Raw genomic sequence first — 16,803 nt, 5'->3', positions numbered from 1 at the left:
TCCAATCCTGCGGAACCCATCCAGTGGTCCAGACTGTTGTTTTGATGTCATATAGGGCAGTCTGTGCACAAACTCCACCTTCCCTCAGCATTTCGCTTGAGAGATCATCTTTGCCCGTTGCCTTTCCTGGTCTCAGACTCCGGATCGCCCTCAGTACTTCCTGAACAGATGGCACTTCAGCCAGCCACTCACAGGGGGTGACTTCCAATATTTGAGGCACCGCAGCCTCAGCAGGGTCATCCTCACTTTGTGCCACGATGTTTTCCTGGCTGAGGGATTTTCCCTCCCCCAGGACCTCACAGAAATGCTCAGCAAATCTGCAAACCTGTTCCTGGGGGTCAGAGATTGGATCACCGATTTTTCCCGTAATGATGGTAATAGGTGTGGCACTGCAGGTTACTTTTTTGATGGAGTTAAATAGAGATTTGTGATCGCGGGCCACTGAGGCAGACTCCATCTCCTCAGCAACCCGCGACCACCACTCATCCTTGCAGCGCCTCACGGCTCTCCGAATCTCCGAGTGAAGGTTGCGTAAGACTCATTCTCTGACGTGGGATTCTGTAGCCGATGACAGTGGGCCTGTCGTTTTTTCTCAACCATCCTGAACACCTCCTCTGTCAGCCAGGGTCTCTGGGGAGGTCCTGACCACGTACCCAAAGCAGACATTGCAGCCACATGAGTCACAGTTCTAAACCTCGCCTATTTACCCTCGACATCAGGAGGAGTGCGGGACGATGCCAACCCCAGCCGCAGGCAATGATGAAATTCTCACTTGCAACTTTCATCAGATAACCGAGACCAGGCCACTTTTGGTTGGAATGGGGTCCTGGATGTACACCCACCACCGGAGCGGAAGAATGGGCGGCGCATCTTACAGATGACAAGTCGATGGTCAGAGGGCAGATCAGCTCCACGGTAGGTCCTGGTGTCAAGGACATGGGCTCGCATCCGCTGGTCCGGCACTATGTAGTCCAGCAGATGTTCTTGCTTGGACCCGGCATGCATCCATGATGTTGTGTGGATGCGCCGATGCTGGAACAGCGTGTTGGTAATTACAAGTCCATGGGCTGCACAAAAATCTAGCAGCCTCCTACCGTTGTTATTAAGCTGATCCGGCCCATGCCCTCCAATCACTCCAGGCCAGGTGACACCATCATGACCAACTCGGGCATTGAAGTCACCCAACAAGATGACTCTATCCCGAGGGGCCACTTTGGCCAGCACCTGTGACAGGAGGCCATAGAAGGCATCTGACTCATCGGCTTTGCCTGCATCCCTCCACGGATGTTCGTCTTCAGTGGGGGCATAAGTAACTACGACCACCAATCCTCGCCTCCGATTGATGGGAAGGCGAGCCCAAAGTAGCCTGGGGTTTACAGCTTCCCACACCTCACCGCCACGCTCCCACGCCCCCTTCATTTTTTTGTTCAAAATAAGAGCCACACCCTGTTTGGCAGTCTCCTGCCCCGAGTAGAGAACTGTCCACCCCTCATGGTGGCAGGAGCCAGAACCGGTACACCGGACCTCCTAAATGCCACAGAGATCCAGGCGGTACCGGTCCAGCTCCCGACAGAGGAGTGGTAGCCTCTCCTCCGCAGTGAGCATTCAAATATTCCACGTGGCCATCCGTAGTGGCTTTTCGTTGTTTCTGGAGGAGCCCCGAGGGTTGAGATTCAATCTCCTGGCTCCGCCAATTGGGGTTTGGCCAGGAAACGTCATAGACGCCTGTCCCCCCGGGGCCTCCGGCACAAGCTTATTTGTTACATATGTAGTGTTGTAAGGATGAGCAGACTTCTTTAGGAGCACACTCTGTTTATTGTATTATTTCCTTATACAATGCTTAACACATACAGAGGGATATTCGGTCCCCTCACCCGATACCCTAGGGAGGTACAGCCTCCGGACTTGGCGGGACTCACACATCTACCGCTAACCTCCTTGATACCTAAGGAGGTACAGCCTCCGGACTTGGCGGGACTCACACGTCTACCGCTAACCTCCTTGATACCTAAGGAGGTACAACCTCCGGACTTGGCGGGACTCACACGTCTACCGCTATCCTAGTCCTCCGGCTAGGACCTAGGGGAGGCTATCTGACCCACCGCTGGCCCGGTGGGTCCTGACCACTGGGTATGCCGAGCCTTAGCCCTTAGAAGGGCTGGGAGGCTGGTCCAGGGTCCTAGCTAGGCTTCAGCCCAGTCTTCGTGCAGGGAAAGAACTCCCCGAGGTCCGTTGGGTCACCCGTCTTATACTCCTTCGTGGCCAGGTAGAACCAATCATACATTCCCACGTGGAACCGTCTGATTGGTTCGTACTAAACCCTGGCTACGATCCGTTTCACCTTGACTGACCCCAACCGTTGTACCCAGGGGTAATGCTGCACTGCCCTGGTGGCAATGCAGGTTACGCAACAGCGCGTAGTTAACACCTCTACATCACCCCCTCCTTCGGAAGCTCCAGCCGTCCTGGCTGCAACAATGGGAAACTCCGAAATTACCAATGGTAGAAGAATTGTGAGTGTGCCTCACGAACAACAAGAACAAGAACAATAAAACCCCTATAAATACCCCCCTTAACAACATAACGTATGTGCAAGGCACTAGACATGCCAAAGAACATGATAACAACCGGCGAGATTTCGCGCGCGTGTGTTTCGCGGGACCATCGTAGGGGATGGCAGGCTTTGTCGGCGGCACAAGGGAAGGAGGAGGATGAGCAAGAGCATCCGGTGGGCCTTTAGGCATCTCCACACGGACACCTGCTGCTCCACGGTCCATTGAGGTTGAACGTGGCCTGCCTGGAGCCGTCACTCCCGCGTCATATGCAGGAGGAATGACACGCCTGCGCTGTGGATTAGGCACCAATGGGGCAACATCTGCCTCGTCGAACGCGTCGCACACTCGGCCCCCGTGTCGTGTGTGTTGTGGAGGGACGCGTGGCGTGACGAAGGGTTTCAACCGAGAGGGGTGAACGCACCAGCGACGCCGTCCCCAGCGAATTTTAACACATTGGGGACGCAGGACTTCCACTACCTCAACCGGGCCTCGCCATGGTCTGAGGAGTTTGGCCGACGTGGACACCGGCACCTGGGGGCAGTGGAGCCATGCCCTGTCTCCCGGTGCCCACGGATGCGTGTACGTCCGAGGGTCACGCAGTCGCAAATTCGCCCATTGGCGGGAAGCAGAATTTTCAATGGCGGCCTCCCGTGCCTCGGCCAACTTACGGAGGCTGAATCGCAAGTGGTCAACGAGCTTTGACTTTTGCGGTGGCTGTTCGATTTCCAGCCGAACGTCGGCGGGAGGAAAGGCATCCCTGCCATACATTAGAAAGAACGGGGAAAATCCCGTCGCCGCGTGAGGTGCCATACGGTATGCGGCGAGGACCCCCGGAACCTGCAAGTCCCAATCGAGGTGGGATTCATCGACCTGATGGCATAACATAGCGGTGAGAGTTCTATGAAGGCGCTCCACCATGCCGTCGGTCTGGGGATGGTAGGGCGAAGTGCGCACTTTCTTAGTGTCCAACAGGCGGCACACATCATTCAGCAAGGCTCCCGAAAAATTTCTTCCCTGATCGGTCAGCAACCGTTCTGATGCGCCCTTGTCCAGGACGTAGCCCTGAACAAAGGCGTCCACAACGGCCGCCGCCGACTGGTTGGGGAGGGCCCAGGCCATAGGCCACCGCGTAAAATACTCTACCCCAACCAGAAGGTACTTATTACCCCGTGGCGTAGTAGGAAAAGGGCCCAAAATATCGAGAGCCACCAACTCATTTATACGAGAGACCGAAATGGGTTGCAGGGGTGGACATGCCGGTTTAGCCGGCGGTTTACGTTGCGCGCAATGGGTGCATCCCAGCAAAATGTCAGTGATGTCGCGCAGCATGCTCGGCCAGAAAAGTTGCAACCGCAACAACCCAATGGTCTTATGAACACCCAGATGCAATAAACGCTCATGCGCCGCCCATACGGCTTTGCATCGCAAGGCGGACGGCACGACGATTTTATGTTGACACGAATCAGCATCCCAATGCATCAACAAGCCGTGCTTCATGACGAATGAATTAAATTTGCCCTGTCTTGGAGCCGCATTATTCGCGTGGCGACGCAACCTCAGTAACGACATGTCATCGCTCTGGTGCCGACTCCATTCGGCCAAAGTTAGCCCCAGCAAATCGTCACTGGCCATTGGATCTGCATGATCCGATATCGGCGCTGAGGCGGCGGGAAGCGTGGCTGACACCGTTGTGAGAGGCGTGACCTGCGCAGGCAGTGGCGGCTTACAACGGCCGAGCCCAAAAAACATGCACATTTTTGAGCCAGCGGGAGGCGAGACAACGCATCGGCATTTGTGTGTTGTGCACCCCTACGGTAAGTGACATTGAAATCGTACTCCTGAAGGACATCGAGCCACCGAGAAAGCAGCCCGGACGGTTGGTCAACCCGCAGAGCGTACTGTAAAGCCGAATGATCAAATCGCACGGTAAAATGCTGACCATACAGGTACGGCCTGTATTGTTGAATCAAAAAAACAATGGCCAGCAGCTCACGTCTGGTCACACAGTATCTTTGTTCAGCAAGAGACAAGACTCTGCTACCATAGGCAACAACCCTTTCAATGCCATCAACTTTTTGGGACAGAACACCCCCAATCCCCGTATTGCTAGTGTCGGTGTCCAACACGAATGGCACGGAAAAATCGGGGTACGCAAGGGACGGTGCCGCCACGAGCGCGTTCCGCAAGGAGTCGAACGCGGCCTGTTCTGCGTCCCCCCAATGAAACGCCACCCCTTTTGACGTAAGGGCGTGGAGCGGCTTGGCAATCGTCGCGAAGCCAGCAACAAACCGGCGGTAGTACGACGCAAAACCAATAAAACTATGAACATTGCCCGCAGATGTAGGGGTCGGCCAATGTCGAACACATTTGGTTTTTTCAGGGTCGGTAGAGATGCCCAAGCGGCTAACTATGTGGCCCAGGTAGCGCACAGACTCACGCAGAAGATGACACTTCTGCGGCTTGGATTTCAAGTTAGCGGCCCGCATTTTCAAGAAGACAGCACGCAACCGTTCGATGTGTTCGCCGAACGTGCGGCTAAAGACGATGACGTCAAGATAAATGAGACATGAGTCCCACTGGAGCCCAGCGAGGACCAGCTCCATGAGCCTCTGGAACGTCCTGGGGCCGAGACGAGACCCATGGGCAATCTATTAAACTCGAAAAGCCCCTGTGGTGTCCGAAAAGCAGTCTTAGGTTTTGACGCTTCGTCGAGGGGGAGTTGCCAAAACCCCGACAGAAGGTCCAAGGTGGAGAAATAGTGCGCCCCTGCCAAGGCATCCAATGACTCGTCCATACGAGGGAGAGGGTAGGCGTCCGCTACCGAGATTTTATTTAGGCGCCGAAAATCAACGCAAAAACGGAGACTGCCATCATGCTTTTTGACCAGCACTATTGGAGCACCCCAGGGACTAGTGGAGGGAGAAATTATATCGGCCTCCAGCATGTCATCCACAGCCGATTTAACATGCTGTTTCTCCGCCGGGCTAAGCCGAAACGGGTTTTGTCGAATCGGGGCAGCATCACCAGTATCAATGTGGTGACGCAGCAGCTTGGTACAGCCAATATCAAATTTAGATTTATTGAAGACATCGGGCATTCTCGCAGAAGAGCGCGCAATTTAATTTGCTGCGAATGAGACAGATTACCCGTGTCTGTGCAAAGCGCGTCCAACCATCTCTCATCCGATTCGGAAGGAGGTGGGACCTGCGGCGTGTCATGCACGTGTCCCACGACTCCGGTCCCCAATGGCACCGGGGTCGCGTGAGCGAGCACAGTTCCTTGCGGAATGACGGTTGTGGACAATCCGACATTCAAAACCTGCAAGAACGGCTCCCTGTCGGCTGCTACGAGGGTCTGTGCAGCCACCAAATCTAACCCCTTAGCAGCTGCGTTTGAAGGCCCCAGCAAAATGCCATGTGCCGAGGCCTCCGGGGCTAGCGTTTTTTTAAGTTGCAAGGGCACGAGCATTTGTGTCCCTGGCGGAATGCGGACTGTGCTCGCAACAAACGCCTGCACCGAGGCACTAGCCATGCGCGGATGTGAGGGTGTGGACAAGAACGCCATCCGCCGACCCGACGGGAGTTCGATGCAGCCTTGATCTACAAGAATCTTAATAGGCATTTTCGCGAGAAAATCAGTGCCTAACAAACACGGCAAGGGAAGAAGAGACCAAAATAGGCCCTGCCAATTTAATGTCTCCAATCGAAATTTGCGCCCGAATTTGCCCAATAATGCCCAGCGAACTGCCATTAGCGGCGAAACACGGGATAGAAACCCGTTTCAAGGGGCGGCATCGTACGGGCAGTATATTGTAAATCAAATCCGAAATGATCATAGCTGATGCACCAGTATCGACTAACACGTGAAATTCCACACCCTCGATTGATCCGACAACCACGGACCAACCTGCCGTCGCCGCGACTACCCTATGGGCCAACTCAGACCACTGCCCAGGTCCGAGTGGCCGCGAACAAACACCAGAATACCCCCCATCACACGCCGAATCGCGAGCCCTTTTTATTGTGCGTTGCGGTGTGTATGGTGTGAATGAGGGCCGAGCGTGAGAGGCGTCGCGACTTGCCTGGTTTTGCCGCGATGCCGTGGACGTCCTGTAGTTCTGGCCCCGGGATGCGGAGTGGCGTTGTCGAGGCGCACGGCAGTCAGAGAAGATGTGGCCTCGTCGGCCACAGTTGAAGCACGTCACGTCGCCGCGTGGAGAAGGCCGTCCCCGCTGCTGGTCGTTGCGACGACCAGCGTGGTCGGACGATCGCACGGCCCGTTGACCTGGTCGCCATGAAGGCCCGGTCGGGGGAGAACTCGGCGTCCCTGCTGGCAGGCTCCGACGTCGAAGCCGAGGCGGCGATGGTCGATTCCGTGTGGAGCAGCAGATGTGCGTGGATGCACCGAGCGGCTCGTAGCGAGCACATACTGTCGTCATCCACCGCTTGGATGACGATGCGCAGCTCGCGCGCCAGCTCCAGCATCTTCTGGAGAATGATGGCGTCGATGGCCTCGTCGTCCATGCGAGGGTAACCCGCTCTTGCCATCGCCAGTAGAGCGGTCCGGAATGCCAACGGAGACTCTTTAGGGCGGCGTCGCCTGTCGTAAAATCGGCTGTGGACGTCGGATGGAGGCCCGTAGACGTCGGACATCCGTCGGAGGGCCGATTGAAGAGTCGCCCTTTTGTGCCTGGGGATGGTGAGGAGCGAGGCGAGAGCGTCGTCGTCCAGAGTGGCCGGTAGCGCTCGGAGCGCCTGTGCGTCCGACCAGCCCACCATCTCTTGGTGGCTCAGGAAGCGACGCTGGAACACCGCCCAGTCGCCCCCTTCAGATGTGAATTCCTGGAAGATGGGCAGGTGTTGTTGGAGGGCGGACGTCATCTCCCCCTCAGCTTGCACCGTCTCGAGCCGGAGATCGGCGATTTCCCGGCCGATAGAGTCTACTGTACCGTGTCGGTACAGTGATGACGCGGCGTCCGCTGAGGAACTTGAATTCGCAGCGTCGCGTGCTGATGACGTTGCGGGTTTTCATTGGCCCCCCGCGTTCCCAGGATGCCCCTGGCTTCCGCTTCCGGCGGGATCACGTGGTTCTCCGGCGGGAAAATCAAAATGTCCGCCCCGGCCGATAGCGGGAACGTCTGCCGGCGGTTGACTCGGCCTGCCCGCGACCTCCAAGTTGATCTCCTCGAGAATGGAGGCCGCGGCATGTAGGAGTTGAGCGAGACGGCCGTGTGCTGCCCTGAGTCCGTCCCCCATGGCAGGGGGAGCGACCGGCTGCTCAACCGGTGGCTGGGCGGCCGTCAACGCGGCAGCATTTTCAGTGGAGCTGGCGGTGCTTGCAGGTGAGACAGCGTTATCTTCGTTCTGGCTCCGCGCGTGGGCTGAACTTCTGGTTTCCATTTCCAACCACTCCTGACACCAGTTGTAGTGTTGTAAGGACGAGCAGACTTCTTAAGGAGGCACACTCTGTTTATTGTATTATTTCCTTATACAATGCTTAACACACACAGAGGGATATTCGGTCCCCTCACCCGATACCCTAGGGAGGTACAGCCTCCGGACTTGGCGGGACTCACACGTCTACTGCTAACCTCCTTGATACCTAAGGAGGTACAGCCTCCGGACTTGGCGGGACTCACACGTCTACCGCTAACCTCCTTGATACCTAAGGAGGTACAACCTCCAGACTTGGCGGGACTCACACGTCTACCGCTATCCTAGTCCTCCGGCTAGGACCTAGGGGAGGCTATCTGACCCACCGCTGGCCCGGTGGGTCCTGACCACTGGGTATGCCGAGCCTTAGCCCTTAGAAGGGCTGGGAGGCTGGTCCAGGGTCCTAGCTAGGCTTCAGCCTAGTCTTCTGTCTTCGTGCAGGGAGAGAACTCCCTGAGGTCCGTTGGGTCACCCGTCTTATACTCCTTCGTGGCCAGGTAGAACCAATCATACATTCCCACGTAGAACCGTCTGATTGGTTCGTACTAAACCCTGGCTACGATCCGTTTCACCTCGACTGACCCCAACCGTTGTACCCAGGGGTAATGCTGCACTGCCCTGGTGGAAATGCAGGTTACGCAACAGCGCGTAGTTAACACCTCTACACATATTTAAGTTTAAGTCGTAGTTTCGCGGTAATTTTTTGAAGGTGGAGGGGTTACCAGCCCCTCTACCCATCCAGAGCCCCCGTTTAGCCCCTGTGGTGGTCACAGACGCCATGAGGGGATGAACCAATCGGAATTAGCCCTCCCCCCACAGCACTGTCCACGACAGAGTTGCCCGTCCGGCACCGCGAGGAGGTAGGGGGTTGAACACCATCACCATCATCACACCACTCACTTGGAACATCACCATCACAACACTCACTTGAACATCATCACCATCACACACCACTCACTTGAACACCATCACCACCATCACACACCACTCACTTGAACACCATCACCACCGTCACACACCACTCACTTGAACATCATCACCACCATCACCACCATCACACACCACTCACTTGAACACCATCACCACCATCACACACCATTCACTTGAACCACCATCACACACCACTCACTTGAACCATCACCATCACCACCATCACAACACTCACTTGAACACCATCACACACCACTCACTTGAACATCACCACCATCACCACCATCACACACCACTCACTTGAACACCATCACCATCACACACCACTCACTTGAACATCACCACCATCACCACCATCACACACCACTCACTTGAACACCATCACCATCACACACCACTCACTTGAACATCACCACCATCACCACCATCACACACCACTTACTTGAACCACCACCGCTGCACCTGCAGAGTTTGCGTGCGGCCGATGCCGATGAGATGTCACCTCCGTACGACTCGCTGGCCGTCTTCGCGTACGAGGGCTCCGGCTCCGAGGCCGGCTCACTGAGCTCACTGAGCTCACTGAGCTCCTCACTGAGCTCCTCACTGAGCGGCTCCTCACCGTGGGACGCCGACCACAGCCACGGGGTCCTGGACACGTGGGGGCCGAACTTCTTCCACAATCTGTCGGACTTCCACAAGCTGGCGGACTTGTACGCTGGCGACTCAGACTGAGAACATCCACTACTACCACTATCACCACTACTACTACACTCACTACTACCACTGCAACTACCACTACTACCACTACAACTACACTCACCACTACTACTACCACTACCACCACTATCACCACTACTACCACTATCACCACTACTACCACTACCACTACTATTACACTCACCACTACTACTACCACCACTACTACCACTACAACTACACTCACCACTACTACTACCACCACTACTACCACTACCACCACTACTACCACTACTACTACCATCACTATCACCACTACCACCACTACCACCACACCTACCACTACCACCACACCCACCACTACCACCACACCCACCACTACCACCACACCCACCACTACAACCACTACTACCACTACCACCACTACTACCACTATTACCACCACACCCACCACTACCACCACTACTACCACTATCACAACTACTACCACTACTACTACCACTACTACCACTACCATCACTATTACCACTACTACCACCACTACCACCACTATCACCACTACCACCACTACCACCACACCCACCACTACCACCACTATCACCACACCCACCACTACCACCACACCCACCTCACGTCCTGCTGCTGATGTTGATGTTTCAGTTCTGTTTTTAATCCGCCCTTGAGGACAAGAGCGTCGTTTGATTATCAAGGGCGTAGTTTAATTATTATAAATTAAGAACCTTAGCTTGATTGATCACTTGCGCTGGTGAGGAATGACACCACCGTGACACTCGTCACGGAACAACAACACATCGTACGGTCCACATGATGTACCGCACAAGCAGCAGAGCAATCCCGTACCGTAATGCCGTACCACCGTGCTCTCACCCTTGCGGGGTAGGCAGAGACTGCTAGTCACGGTGGCTAGGAGATGAACCCACGACCTCCTGGTACGCAGGAGGTTGTGGGTTCACTCCAGACCCTGACACGGCCTCCTGCTGCTGCTCCTGTATATTTGGAGTTTGCGCGTCTCCCCATGGCAGTGCGAGTTTTCTCATGTGCTCCGGTGTTTTCCCCCGCTCCGCATTTAGAAACAACGTCTCTACGGCATGTTTATTTTTCGTGAGCATTTAGCTGCTGCTGTAAGTGTTCCACGCGTTGAGTTATCACTTCTCTATTTTTGTTATATACATGTGTACCCGGTAAAATAAAAAAAATAAACGTTTCTCAGTATCGCGGTCACAGCGCGCGCCCCTTGTACCACGATGTTCGCGAACGTCACCTCGACTCTAAACGCCGCTTTTTTTTTCGCGCCCGTTTAAGAAGGGGGGGGTCAGGTCGTCGCGTCGAGTTTAAAATGTTTCATCTTCTTTGCTTTCGGTAAAGTCACGTAGAATGAGAATAAAATAATAAATTGATAAAATAAAATAACACAATAATATTCTCACGACGTTTCGGCCACAACACAAGTGGCCTTCATCGGGTGAAGGGACGAGACTGTCTGGAGGGCGCTCATTCTCCGTGACTTTACCGAATGAACCAAAGAAGATGAATCCTTGCAGTCACGAAAGCTTTAAATCGAAATTTAAAATGTTTGTTCACGCACCGCCCCCCCCGGTCCTTCACTCGAGGCTGAAGGCGACCTAAGGGATCGATTTTCCGGAGCTCAGCCACGTGCAGCTCCGACCTCATCGAAACCGGTGATGTCAACAACGCCGAAAGTTGCGAAGGGCCGAGTTGACACTCGCGACGGGGTTTCACGAACTCGCGACCTTTCCCAATGTATTTCCTTACGTCGAACAAGCAAAAAAAGGGCACGGAATTACTCGCAGATTTTAAGCGCTTTAATTTCGAGCGTACACTTGACGTCGCCCTTACGAGACGGCACTCGATGAACCGATATTACAGCAACGAACAGAACAAAATTAACATTTACTTTACAATCGCAACGTATATAATACCACGAAAGTCCACACCCGCCAGTGATGTAATACTGCTCCTGTTCTGTCAAGCGTGTTTATTAAACAGTTTATGGCCAGTTCATTGCTACTGACGTGAACCATGTGTTGCCTATTCCGAATGACCCAGCTTGTTGTTTCACCACTTGACTGGCGTAGCCTTCAAACGTCGACCTACACAGAGTTCGCTCTTCATTGCAAGGCCCGCAGGCCACTAGCGGCCACTGATGGGCCTTTAGCGCAGCCCTCTGACGTGCGCCCCACCCCCGACAATACACAAATGTGAAAACACCCCCCCCATCATCATCATCATGATGCTGTCAACCCCAGCTGTGGTTTCAAATGTGTGGCCGCCCAACTCAAACTTATCGGCGAAAGTGTCCCCCCCTCCTCTCTGAAAATTGGTGAAAGACACTTTTATTATTCTTGGTTCTTTCGGTAAAGTCACCACCATGTAGAAGGGAAACAATAAAATAATAAAAATATAAAACAATAAAATTCTCACGACGTTTCGACTGCAACACAAAGCAATCATTGTCAGGTGTGAAACCCACAGCAAGAAAATTTGAAAAAAGTGGCGGTTTTTCCTTAACGTCAGCACCACGGAGAGCGATTTGGCGGTTGTTCAGATGGATGAGTCATCAGTCATGTTTCCGCACAACGGAGAGCGATTTGGCAGTTATTCAGACGAGTCCATCCAAACAAACTGCCAAATCGCTCTCTGTGGTGCTAACGTAAAAAAACGCCACTTTTTTCAAATTTTCTTGCTGTGGTTTTCACACCTGACGATGATTGCTTGTGTTGCGGTCAAAACGCCGTGATAATTTTATTGTTTTATATTTTTATTATTTTATTGTTTCCCTTCTACGTGGTGACTTTACCGAAAGAACCAAGAATATGAATCCCTGCAGTCACGAAAGCTTTAAATCAAAACAAAAACACTTACTTAAAACTGAACACCCAAAATATTTTAACCGCGGTGGCTAAAAGTCTCCACCCTGGCCACCATTTCACCAAGAACATTGAACGCAAAACATAGCGTTAAAACAACGTTAAAACAACGTTAAAACAACGTCAAAACAACGTTAAAACAACGTTAAAACAACGTCGCTCAAAAAAACACTTATTATTTATTAATCCTCAGGTTCAAAAGCGTAGACATCTGGATCCTCAAACCAGTCAAAGATGTTGCCCCACTCTATTGCAGGACGCTTGCTGGGAGGTAACGCAGAGATCATCCTCCCTCGTTTGACCTTTCTTGTCGACGCAGCTTTTCTTGAGATCTCGCTCGCCTGTCACAAATGAACACATCGAAGACGCCACAACAATACCGGCATCGTCAACAGTCACAAAGATGCGGGATGCAAACGCAGAGGCGCTCACAAAGAAGTACGGCGAGATGCTCCCTTGGGATTACACTGAGAGATGGTGAAAGGAACAACGTTTTCGTCGTCCATCCGCCCGCACCTTCGATTAGCACGGTTGGCTACGCACATACACAAGCACGCACGTACGCACGCACGTACACACACACGCACAGACAACACGAGGGACAGATAATGTACACAGGGTTCGTGGCTACGCACGGTGGTGCGAAAGTAGTTCAACACGTACACACGCACGCACGTACAACACGAGGGACAGATAATGCACACAGGGTTCGTGGCTACGCACGGTGGTGCCAAAGAAGTTCAACACGTACACACACACGCACGTACGTACGTATGTACAGACAACACGAGGGTCAGATAATGTACACAGGGTTCGTGGCTACGCACGGTGGTGCCAAAGAAGTTCAACACACGTACTGCACGGACAACACGAGGGTCAGATAATACACACGGGTGTTTCGTGACGTCGTTCAAACTGTCGAGAGAAGCCACCTTGGGCAGGAGAGGGACGATGGGGACGATGGTCAAGGAAAAAACGGACCGGAGTGGCATCCAACGGAAGATACTCGACCGAGGCGGCGCCAACCGAGGAGATGGAGCGATGAATTGAGCCCCGCGTGCACAGGCACTAAGTCTGGATCATTATAGATCTGCAGGATCGCGAGAGATGTGGCGATTGCGCGGGGAGGCCTCCGTCCGGAAAGTGGAATGATTACGGCTGATGGGAGTCTCCATGCCACAAAAACAAGAATGTAGAAGCGTGAAAACGAGGGCACCAAACATGTGACATGAACACAATATTATTGTAAACATTAAACAGCATTTACATAAAAGGTGGGGGGGGGGGGGGGGAGCACTCAAAAGCTCCACACTGATAGATTCAAGAATCCATGGCTACGCTGCCATCTCCTGACCACCTCGTAGGCCAAGCCTGGTAGTCCCCGGCAGTCTCCCATGCAAGTATTGCACCGGCTAAACCCTGCTTAGTGTCTGTGATCTGACAAGGGTGGGCCCATTTAAAGATCAGTCAAAATTGTTGGCTTGAATGGGTGGGTGACCAATCGGGTGACTGGCATTGACGCTGCTATACGCGGACTGGGAATGAGAGCGACCGCCTAGAAGCAATGCAATGAGATAAGTGGACAATAGAAGTGACGGCGCAGAGCTGCAATTGCTGACTCATGCCACACTGCAGGCAGAAGGAGTTCTACAGAGGGTGACCGCTGTCCACGACGTCTTGGAAGGAGTTCTACAGAGGGTGAGCGGCGCTGTCCATGACGTCTTGGAAGGAGTTCTACAGAGAGTGACCACTGTCCACGACGTCGTGGAAGGAGTTCTACAGAGGGTGAGCGCTGTCCACGACGTCTTGGAAGGAGTTCTACAGAGGGTGACCGCTGTCAACAACGTCTTGGAAGGAGTTCTACAGAGGGTGACCGCTGTCAACAACGTCTTGGAAGGAGTTCTACAGAGGGTGACCACTGTCCACGACGTCTTGGAAGGAGTTCTACAGAGGGTGAGCGGCGCTGTCCACGACGTCTTGGAAGATGGTGGGAGTAACCGCAACTTGACCCCACCACACACAACCAGCCGATCGATTAAATGGCGCACCCATTTATCCAGAATGAGAAGATGTATTTATATTGGAGGAATCCGATGAGCTATGAAGCTGTTTTTCACAGATGTCCGGTACTATTAACTATTTTTTTTATTTTCCCAGATAAGGCCCACTGAGCTGTATAGCTCTCGTTCAGAAGTGACCTGGCCACAAATGATAGCTCAACCAAGTGGCTTATCACGTGGAAATGTATAGCAGCCAAATACTCTAAAAAGCCACGTTTTTAAATGTGTAGGGAACAATCGGAGGACCTGGAGAAAAATCCACGCGACCACGTGGAGAACACGCAAGCTCCAAATATACAGCAGGCGTCAGAGTCGGCATGGAATCCACGACCTCCTGTATGCCAGGTGAGGCCGTTAACATTTCTCCACCGGTAAGAAGGCCATGTCAGACGTCACAACAGCAAACAATACAAGAACACCACAATAGGAGTGCAAAGTATAGGAAAGGTTAAAAAAATGAATAAAAAAATATAAACAAAAAAAACTAAACCATTTTGATCTTACTCTTTGTTTTTTTCGGTAAAGTCACGTAGGTAAAAAAATCAATAAAATAAAAATAAATGAAAACCAATTTTTTTTTATCTCAGCAGGTAAGGCCCATTGAACGATGAGCTTCTTTTAGAGCGGCGAACTGGCCACAGACGGCAGCTCTACGAAGCGGCTTGCCGCGTGAAACGTTGCTGGAGAGCAACAATGATCTTTTGGAGCGAGAGACAAAAGTGCGTTACGTCGTGGGCATTGTTGAAACCGCAGCGCCCAGGGAGATCAAGCCGGATTGCAAGCGAAGCGCACTCATTCTAGATTGGAAGTTGTCGTGACTGCAAAGGATCCACACACTCTGGCTCTTTCGGTAAAGTCACGTAGGTAAAGAAAATAAAAATAAAGGTTAAATATAAATTAAACCACGACGTTTCGATTGCGACACAAAGCGGTCATCATCAGGCAAAGGGGTCAGCCTCTAAAGGCAAAGTGTTTGTGAAGGTTTGGGGATGGGGGGCATAGCCCAAGTGTAGCACACCAGAAGCACGGGCGGTGCACGAGTGCCAATGTAGCAACAATGTAGCAACGATGTAGCAACAATGCCAATGTAGCAACAATGCCAATGTAGCAACAATGTAGCAACAATGCCAATGTAGCTAACAATGTAGCAACAATGCCAATGTAGCAACAATGCCAATGCAGCAACAATGCCAATGTAGCAACAATGCCAATGTAACAACAATGCTAATGCAGCAACAATGCCAATGTAACAACAATGCCAATGCAGCAACAATGCCAATGTAGCAACAATGCCAATGTAGCCAACAATGTAGCAACAATGCCAATGTAGCAACAATGCCAATGTAGCAACAATGCCAATGTAACAACAATGCCAATGTAACAACAATGCCAATGCAGTAACAATGCCAATGTAACAACAATGCCAATGCAGCAACAATGCCAATGTAGCAACAATGCCAATGCAGCAACAATGCCAATGTAGCAACAATGCCAATGTAACAACAATGCCAATGCAGCAACAACGCCAATGTACAACAATGCCAATGTAGCAACAATGCCAATGTAGCCAACAATGTAGCAACAATGCCAATGTAGCAACAATGCCAATGCAGCAACAATGCCAATGTAGCAACAATGCCAATGTATCAACAATGCCAATGCAGCAACAATGCCAATGTAACAACAATGCCAATGCAGCAACAATGCCAATGTAACAACAATGCCAATGTAGCAACAATGCCAATGTAGCCAACAATGTAGCAACAATGCCAATGTAGCAACAATGCCAATGTAGCAACAATGCCAATGTAACAACAATGCTAATGCAGCAACAATGCCAATGTAACAACAATGCCAATGCAGCAACAATGCCAATGTAGCAACAATGCCAATGTAGCCAACAATGTAGCAACAATGCCAATGTAGCAACAATGCCAATGTAGCAACAATGCCAATGTAACAACAATGCCAATGTAACAACAATGCCAATGCAGTAACAATGCCAATGTAACAACAATGCCAATGCAGCAACAATGCCAATGTAGCAACAATGCCAATGCAGCAACAATGCCAATGTAGCAACAATGCCAATGTAACAACAATGCCAATGCAGCAACAACGCCAATGTAACAACAATGCCAATGTAGCAACAATGCCAATGTAGCCAACAATGTAGCAACAATACCAATGTAGCAACAATGCCAATGCAGCAACAATGCCA

General features: G+C 52.1%; 1 protein-coding gene across 1 annotated transcript in view; it reads left to right on the top strand.

Moving 5' to 3' along the window:
• Positions 1-11,659, top strand: part of LOC116937931 (cadherin-2-like) — a 52,068-nt gene extending 40,409 nt beyond the window's left edge. The window contains exon 14 of the mRNA XM_076060289.1: positions 9,386-11,659. Within this exon, the coding sequence (XP_075916404.1) occupies positions 9,386-9,649 (264 nt within the window). The 3' untranslated portion in view covers positions 9,650-11,659. The remainder of the gene's footprint in view (positions 1-9,385) is intronic.
• The last annotated feature ends 5,144 nt before the right edge of the window (positions 11,660-16,803 follow it).

The sequence above is a fragment of the Petromyzon marinus genome, unplaced genomic scaffold (genome assembly GCF_048934315.1).
Source record: "Petromyzon marinus isolate PM22_M1 ecotype Great Lakes invasive population unplaced genomic scaffold, UKy_Petmar_22M1.pri1.0 PM_G_Scaffold_17, whole genome shotgun sequence".
Classification (NCBI taxonomy): Eukaryota; Metazoa; Chordata; class Hyperoartia; order Petromyzontiformes; family Petromyzontidae; genus Petromyzon; species Petromyzon marinus.
This window is presented reverse-complemented; position numbering and strand designations above follow the sequence as displayed.